Consider the following 9,503-nt stretch of genomic DNA (forward strand, 5'->3'; position numbering starts at 1 on the left):
ATAATTTACATGCATATTTTAATGGCACTTTGAAGTTTGTTAGAATATTTATATACCCTGTATATCCTCATTAATTCGGGGATTTATTCCATGATATATTTTGAGTTTATATGTGTTTTTAAATTTTAAGGTGGGACAGAAATTGTCACAGAGAGTGAATACACCAGTGGACATTCTGTGGCTGGAGTGCTTGACCAGAGCCGAATGCAGCGAGAGAAAATGGTTTACATGGCAGTGAAAGACTCTTCCCAAGAAGAGGATGATATCAGTAAGATCAAAGGGCACTCTAATGACTTACAAGAAACAATAACACAACTTTAAAAGCAAGTGATAATAACCATAGATGCACTGAATATTAGCTAAGTTAAAAGCAATAAGCCTGTTCTTGAAAATATTTAAAAGTATGGGTCCTTTTAGACATTCCTGAACCAATAGATTATTACTCAGATAAGAATACATGAACAATACATCTCAAATAATATGTTACAAAGAGATGAAGAGTTTATAGTTTTGATGTAATGAAGTTCAAAATACATAGAAATTGAATCATATATTAAATATATATTATAGACGTGTAGTGCACATAAATTCACAAGGCAGACAGACACATAGGCATAAATTTAGAAATATTTATATCTGTTAAGTTTTATTTCATTTTAATAATTAATCTCTGAGGTGGAAAGTATTATTCCTTTTTTATAAGACAAGTAAATCCTCAGGGAAAATAAGTTGTCCAAGACAACACTAAAACTTGAGTACTTGTCTAACACTACTGCCAGTGTTTTGTCTACATGACAGTAAGCACTTTTGGCCTCTTTGGATTTAGCAGTGAAAGGGCTAACTGGTTGATCTCCTGTCACTGAGAAGTTGGGTGGGTAAGTATACAAGCCATTCTGCTAGGATGTTAATTTATTATGCTGTTCATGGGTAATTGGGGTAAAGGGTTTCCTGGGACTCAGGATCACAGGGTGAAATATTCTATTCATATGCTTTCTTTTGTCATTCTTCATGCTTTTTGTTTATTTTTTCAAGACATTTTATGTTTTTCCTACATTGTCTTCATCTCACTTTTCAGTCTTGTCTGAGGTTGTATTTGTTTCCTTGCCATGATGACAAAATGCTATCTTATCACACAAGGGCAAGACCCTCCTTTTCATAGAATTTTCTCAATAGTGCTATGTTCTATTTATGCTGCACTATAACGACTACTCCTTATGTATTTCTCTAGCAACCACAGAGAGCTGAATTCTACCTCCATGTCACAGCTGAAACTATCAAAACACTTAGTGCTAGGGAACAAAAGCGTTCGTTTAAGTAATGCTTCTTTCATCTGAAATCTTAAAAATTTTAACTCACTAATTCAATAAGGCATGATAGGCTATGGGAAACCGAGGTCCAGGTTTATCTAATGCCATAATTTGACAGGAACATGGAAAACTTAGACTAGCATCTGTGGTTATTAAGAAGGAGAAACAAGAAGTTACCTTTCCTCAGTAGTTTTTATACATTTCTTTTATATAAATAGAAGATACACGTTTGTGAATTGTAGGAAAAGCATACATTAAACTTGATGTTCTATTTATGACCTTAAATAGAAATATTTTTCACAAAAGTATATAAATTTTCCCTTTATGATTAAAAATTTTAAACCTCAATACTATTATCTTTAAATATGTTCTTTTTTACTCTCACTAGTATACTTAAAAGTCTAGCTTCTTGAAGAGTGTCTAATTCTTGAACAACAGCATTTTATATTTATATATGTATAATCACATATGATTATAATTATTTTTAAAACTTTATTCAATGATTAGTATATTGATTATTAATCATTACACTAATGGTGCTATCAAAATAGTATGGGAAAGCATTTCTTACTCTATATTACATTGAACATACTTTCTGAGTTCCAAAAAACTATCAGGATAATTTATGGAATAACATCCTTTTTATAAGTTTCAGTGCAATATGTGTTATAACACCCTCTTCAAGCATACATGTTTTATACATTTAAAAATCCTTTTCAGAGCCAGGCATGATGGCGCATGGCTGTAATTCTAGGACACGGAAGGCTGAAGCAATAGGATTGCAAGTTTTAGATCAACTTTGGCTGCAAATCAAGACCTTGTCTTATAAAGAAAAACCATTTTTATGGCACTCACTTCTAATATAGGACACTAATAATTTGGAGAAAAAAATGTCTTCTAGAAGCACTACTTTCCAAAAATACTGACTATAAGCTTAATTTAAATTTATACTTTTGAAATCAACTAAGATGAAATCTTTAAAACCTAAAGATTTAAATTGTTTGGAATTTTTGCCCATTTATTAAATACTTGAGATTGTAAGTAAGCAATTATTTCCAAAATTCAGGTAATGCTGATATATCAAATGAACTGTGCATGGAAGTCATTATAGGGGAAGAGGAAGGAACTCCCCTTGAGATTCCGCTTGAGGACTCTGATGTTAATAAAACAGTTTCCCCTGTTCTCTCTCCTGCATCATATGGTAGGACACCAGTATTTTTACCTAAGTACATAAAGTATGTATTGACTATGCCTTTGAGCAATTAAATATTCTGTGTTATAGTGCCACGGTGTGTTAGCTAAGTGAGTAAAATATTCTGCAGTGAATTGATTCATCACAAATTACTTTTCATGGCTTTTTATCACATATCTTATACTACTAAACCTTGCTTAATGCATTTTTGTTAGAATAGATTCTAAATCCTGCCTGTATGAGTGAGCAACATAAAATATTTTATTTTCCTAAAATAGGACTGACCTTTAAAAAAGTTAATCCTTTCTCTTTTGCAAAAATGTATATCAATTGTTGACACACAAATAATAAAATTGAGGTTCTGGAAGAAAATCAAATTCTTTAGAATGTATTCACTAATTTTTTTAACCACATTATGTCTTTTGTTAATTTCATTATTTTTATGTAGCTTACACTTTCCAAGCTTCCAATGTACAATGCATTAATTTATTTAAAGTTCTCTCAAAGTTTCTTTCATCAGCAGTTCTGCATGTATTTTAACATCTTCATTGCTAAGGATGTTTTGCAGAAATAGCTACTCAGTTTTCACTTATGATGTAAAACTGTTCTAGATATTACCAATTCTAAGGAGGCAGATAATTGTCCCTATTATCAGTGGAGGGGATTGTCTAATTTTGGGATATTTTCAATAACAAGTGTATTTTAATGAGAAATTAGTTGCAAAAGTAGAATTTTATAGATTAAAATATAATCTGGTAGTAGTTCTGTAGGCAGTATATCAGTTTATAACTAGTCCTTTTTTATAGATGAAAGACGAGTTTCTCGAAGGTATGAAGATTGTCAAGCAACAGGTGAGAGGACATTGTATAAGAGACATAAATTAAATGTACTATCTGATAAGTAAAAACTTGTGACTCTAGACGAATTTGTTGGACTTCACCTATTATAGAACTTATATAGGAGTTTGCCTCTTTTTAACAACCAACATATAAATACAAGGTATTAATTTGTGAGTGAAATCCACTTTGGATTTCTCTAATGATACAAGTACTAGACAATTTAGTCACATGGGCAATAAAAGGTTGCTATAGAAAAAAATTATACAAATTACTTGAAGAGAAAAAGAGCAAGTGTTCATATCAACCATTTATTAATATCATTCTTGGATTTAAAACTATCTTCCTAATTTTATGACAAACATCTAATATGTATATATCATAAATCTATGTCCCAGCATAATAACATTTTTAGTTTAATACACTTTAATGTTATTCCGTGATACATAGGTTTCTTTTCCTTAAAGGAGACTATTTTTTTTTTCATTACAAAGTATATAATTATTGTTTCTTCCCATGGGTAGTTGTGTGTCTTAGTTCCTGTTCTGTTGCTGTGAAGAGCTGTGATCAAGGCACTTCGTATTAAACAAAGCATTTAATTGGGGGCTTGCTTACAGTTTCAGAGGTTAGTCCATTATCATCATGTCAGGAAACATAACAGCAGGCAAATAGGCAATCAGGCTTGGGGATAACAACTTACATCCTGATCTACAGGCAGCAGGCCAGCAGAGAGAGAGAAACTGCCCTTAGGGTGGGGTTTTGAAGCCCACCCTTACATTCTCCTATAAGGTCACACTGGCTCCAACAAGGCTAGAGCTCCTAATCCTTCCCAAACAGTTTCACTAACGAGAACCCAACATTCAAACATAGTAGCCCATGAGGGCAATGCTCATTTAAACCATAATGCAATTATATGATAGGACAGACTTTCAAGAACTTGTCTTATTAAAGACTTTATTTTGTATGCACTGATCACATTGAAACAACAGCAAATTACTTGTCATGTCGGTTTTAATCCTAGAAGTTAGTCTAAAGAATAAATTTCATATCATATATATTATTCTAAAATACACATGTATCCTCTATTTTACATAAAACTACCATGACTGCATTTGTGAAGGTAATTTTTATTTGACAGCTATAATTGTCTCTCAGAGGTTTACTACTGTATAAGCTTATCCTTTCTAGTTCTTTCTAAACTCTGAACCTAACTCTGACAATCTGTTCTAATCTTCTGGCTCCTTACTCTTTGGCTCCTTCTGTCTTCACCTGCCACCAGTCTCAGTAAGAGTGTCCTAGTAAAATTGCCTCCTCTCCCTATCTCTCTGCTCTCTCTCTTAAGTTGCCTCTCTTTTCTGTGCTGTTCTTTTAAGTAGCCTCTCTTTTCTACAATGTTCTGAGAGTTGGACATATCCTATCTCTCACTCTATCCCAAAACCTTCCTGATTCATTACTTTGTCTGCCCCTCACTTTTAAATGTGGTCGCTGCTTCCTTCTACAGCTAATCTTACCTTCCTTGTTAGGGATTAAAGGTGTGTACTAAGAACATGTCTATATTCCAGCAATAATAATTAAAGGTGTATCATTCCAGCTGGATCACAGAGTCTTAGATGGTCTTTGGATGTGATCTCTTGCCACAGTAGTCATGTTGCTGGTTTAAAATTCCTTTACAAATATTGGCTAACTTACCTATATATGTTTCTTGCCAAATTACTTCAATTTTATCAGGTTCTATTCACGAAAAGTTGGTTTGATGCCATAATTTTGTATAGGTTCTTAAAATGTTTCTTATGTTAATCTTACCAGTTATTCCTTTAAGATATTCATGTTGAAATAACTCAGGTTATATACTATCATACCAATGTGCTTGAATGTACACGAGTATTAAATTAATGAGAATTAGTGAGAAAATGTGTATACTTTGTGAAATTTAACACCATAATTTAGCAGTGTCTTCTGTAGTAATTCACATACCAAAATCCCCCAAGTAGAAATATATGCAGTTGAACATTTTTTTTCTTTTTTTGTTTTCAGGAAACACTTTTGACTCAGCATTAGAAAACAGAAACACTACAGCAGCACAGTACCTTCAAATTTGTGATAGCATGAACACAAATAAAGTTCTTAAACAAAAAATCAAGAAGAGGAGAAGGGGAGAAACAAGGCAGTGGCAAACAGGTAAGATATTTATGTTTTATGAGAACATCAAGTATTTTTTAATAACTAAGCTATATCTCTCTTTTTTTGATTTTTAATATTTTTATTGCATATTTTCCTCAATTACATTTCCAATCTCCAGCCCTGATAATTATATTTTAACAGCATATGATTGATGCTTTAAAAAGGCATATTGTCTCCTTATTCAAAGATATTTTAAAGACAATCTTCAGATGGGTTTAATTATAAAGATACTTGATTCCTTTTTTATATTTCATGCCATAGATGAGTAGTCTAAAGGAGAGATCCACTTATTCAGTAAACAACTTTACTACAAATATTTTATAGTATGCATTTTTATTATGTAAAGCTTTTATTCAACTAGTATTTTAACATAGTAAATTTTAGTTATTTTCAGGGTATTGTTTTAAAGACTGTTTTAAAGAAGTGTGATCAAATGTTACAATTTCCTTTTCCCCCCTTTCAGCTGTTATAATAGGTCCTGATGGACAGCCCTTGACAGTATACCCTTGCCATATTTGCACAAAAAAGTTTAAATCCAGGGGATTCTTAAAAAGACACATGAAGAATCATCCTGATCATTTGATGAGAAAGAAGTACCAGTGTACAGATTGTGATTTTACAACTAACAAGAAAGTGAGTTTCCATAACCACTTAGAAAGCCATAAGCTCATAAACAAAGTTGATAAAACCCATGAATTTACAGAATACACTCGAAGATACAGAGAAGCTAGTCCACTGAGTTCAAATAAACTCATTTTAAGAGACAAGGAACCGAAGATGCACAAGTGCAAGTACTGTGATTATGAAACTGCCGAACAAGGACTGTTAAATAGACATTTGCTGGCTGTTCATAGCAAGAGTTTTCCTCATGTTTGTGTTGAGTGTGGAAAGGGTTTTCGTCATCCTTCTGAACTCAAGAAACATATGAGAACCCATACTGGTGAGAAGCCATATCAGTGTCAGTACTGTGCATTCAGATGTGCAGATCAATCAAACCTGAAAACTCACATTAAGTCTAAGCATGGTAGCAACTTGCCCTATAAATGTGAGCATTGTCCTCAAGCCTTTGGTGATGAGAGAGAGCTTCAGCGCCATCTGGATTTGTTTCAAGGACATAAAACACACCAATGTCCTCATTGTGATCATAAGAGCACCAACTCAAGTGACCTTAAGCGGCACATCATATCTGTCCATACCAAGGACTTTCCTCACAAATGTGAAGTCTGTGATAAAGGTTTTCATCGTCCTTCAGAGCTTAAAAAACATAGTGATATTCATAAGGGTAGGAAGATTCATCAGTGTAGGCATTGTGACTTTAAAACCTCAGATCCATTTATTCTTAGTGGTCATATCCTTTCAGTTCATACTAAAGATCAGTCATTGAAGTGTAAAAGGTGCAAGAGAGGATTCAGACAACAGAATGAGCTGAAAAAGCACATGAAGACTCATACTGGAAGGAAGATTTACCAATGTGAATATTGTGAATACAGCACCACAGATGCATCTGGATTCAAACGACATGTGATTTCAATACATACGAAAGACTATCCACACAGGTGTGAATTCTGCAAAAAGGGATTCCGAAGACCATCAGAAAAAAACCAGCACATAATGAGGCACCACAAGGAGACGCTTATGTAGTAAGATCGATATAAGGAAAGAAGTTATTTACAAAATAAAATATACTATTTGGGAGGAAAATCCCACTGTTTTATCTGGTTTCAAAGCTTGATATTAAATCATAAATTTACATTCTTTGTATTAAAGATCTTGAAATATTTGGACTAGAAAGGCAGTCTCATAGCCCTTTGAAAATTATCTAAAGAATTTAAGGAGTACCATAGGACGGCTGCAGAGGAACTTAACTGTAATTAACAGTATTATATGCATAACTAAACTACAGATGGGGAAAGTTAAGACACCTTATTTGATTGGTTACACTAGAGATAAGTGTTTCTGGAAGGAGAATACATAATTGATTTAGAAATGCTTTGCAGTAGCAAGCAGCCTCACTTTTATGCAATTTTAGAAATAGGGTGGGGAAAGAAAATGCAGTCATCCATCAGTCACTTAGTCATTGAACCTTTTATATTGTACCTGGACATTGGATTCCAGAAACAGCAAATGTTTTGTGTATTTGTTACAAGGAATCTCACTCTGAAAAAACAAGTTACATTGATTCAGTCCTAGTTTTAAAAAGCAGAACTTCAGAGTTGTTGATATTTTATCACAGGATATGAAGTTTAAGACATAGCATTCTGTGCTGAAACCTGATGTGAAATATAAGAAATAAAAAGTTCCAGTTTTGATGTTCAAGTAGATTCAGTATGGCATATATGATAAAAGTGTTTGAGTCAAATGTGGCTTTCTAAAATGGATGCAAGTATGTTAAAAAGTCAACACTATGTTTCTTATAATCTAAATGTTAAATTGAGAGAACAGTTTTCTTAAATATGAAAATATTTAGAATTTTTAGGGCATTTTTAGTAAGTATGACTCTTCAAGTCTTACTTGCTCTAATGTTTAAAGGTGCAATTTTATGCCATTATTGAAAATTTTGATTTTTAAAATCTATATACCATATTCTTAACATAAATTTTCAATGAGGTGGTATTTATGCAGTATTTAACAGAACAATATGCTGCCAATAGAGTTTGGAGGTGGGTATTCAGTTTACAGTGTATAAATTTAAAATATGCATCCCTTAACAACGCTTTGTGTTAGCATGCTGCAAATCAAAATGGCGCTTAATAATAAAACCTGGTGTAGGGAATTTTAATGAAAATCCTGTTCATAAATGTAATGCATATGATGTGTACTTTTAAGTTCTAGTTCCCCTAATTTAGTTTATATTCAGCTGTTCAGCATAATTAATGTGTGATTTTCCTTCATGCTATATTGTGGCTTTGTGTTTTAAGTAATATTCTCCTTTCTGTTTTTGCACCAGATAAGAATCTGTTACTTGAAAATAAATTTTTTACCTTTCTTAACTTCAGAATACTAAATTTGGAAAATCTACTAAACTTGTGTGTTATGTGGCTGTAAATGATGTACACGCTGTAAAATAAGATTGTTACTGTTATGTGGACTTATTATTTCTAAATGTTACTCATTGAAATGAGCATACAATAAAAAGCATTTATTGCACTTCAAAGTTTTATAATTTTATTTAAAGTTCTGTTATAATTTTCATTCCACATTAAAGACTTTTCATTTAAAGTTTCTCTTAGGCAATTTGATCATTTAAAAATATTTTTTGAATTTTTGTGTGAATGTGAGTTATGGATTTAAACAGTCATGATTCCATCATGTTTATTCCTCAAAAATAGGTGTCATTTGATAAAACCATGATTAAGTGCTATAAATAAAAGTGCTCATTTTAAGACCTGAGATTGACTATTAGAAAGGAAATTAAAAATTTTTTAAACTGTTTACATGAGTTAAGAGAAATGAGAATATTTATTTTCCCAATATACATTTTAAAAGTAAAGTATTGATTTGTGTATTTTGGATTTGTTTTTGAAAATAAGCATACAATAATTTGCTATTTTCAATAGTTTTTATTTAACAGGAATCATACTGCCATATATGTTAAACACTTGCCAGTTGAATGGTTATTCTTTAAAGCCCATTAGCAGCAGAAGAAATCTCTTACCTTCATACATTAGACTAGTGCTCCACAAATTATAAGGTTCACCTAGGGATCTTATTAATTTGAATTTAGTTGTAGTAACTAAAGTTTTACATTTCTAGCAAGTTCACTTGCTGTGCTTTTTGAGTAATAAGTGTTAGGTAAAAAGCATCTAGTATTAGTCCAGAAAACTGTGGTGCTCTTGATTAAATAACTGGGTATGTGGATAAAGAAAATCCCTATTAAGGGCATGCCATTAAGAACAAGGAAAGGAAACCTGTAAATACAAATAGCCTGAGATAAAATAACCTGTTGTGAGTCAATGAGTGAGTAGGACTGATAAGAGATGGGAGTCT

At 32.3% G+C, this 9,503-nt stretch overlaps 1 protein-coding gene across 5 annotated transcripts in view; it reads left to right on the forward strand.

Annotated features, from left to right (window-relative positions):
- Znf711 (zinc finger protein 711) overlaps nt 1-8,688 on the forward strand; it is a 32,910-nt gene extending 24,222 nt beyond the window's left edge. For 4 of the 5 annotated variants that reach the window (XM_021153289.2, XM_029472922.1, XM_029472920.1 and 1 more), the window contains 5 exons: nt 131-268; nt 2,374-2,508; nt 3,306-3,350; nt 5,370-5,513; nt 5,980-8,688. In XM_021153289.2, the coding sequence (XP_021008948.1) occupies nt 131-268; nt 2,374-2,508; nt 3,306-3,350; nt 5,370-5,513; nt 5,980-7,157 (1,640 nt within the window). In that variant the 3' untranslated portion in view covers nt 7,158-8,688. The remainder of the gene's footprint in view (nt 1-130; nt 269-2,373; nt 2,509-3,305; nt 3,351-5,369; nt 5,514-5,979) is intronic. The other variant, XM_029472924.1, reaches the window with a different exon arrangement.
- The last annotated feature ends 815 nt before the right edge of the window (nt 8,689-9,503 follow it).

This window comes from Mus caroli, chromosome X, assembly GCF_900094665.2.
Source record: "Mus caroli chromosome X, CAROLI_EIJ_v1.1, whole genome shotgun sequence".
Taxonomy (NCBI): Eukaryota; Metazoa; Chordata; class Mammalia; order Rodentia; family Muridae; genus Mus; species Mus caroli.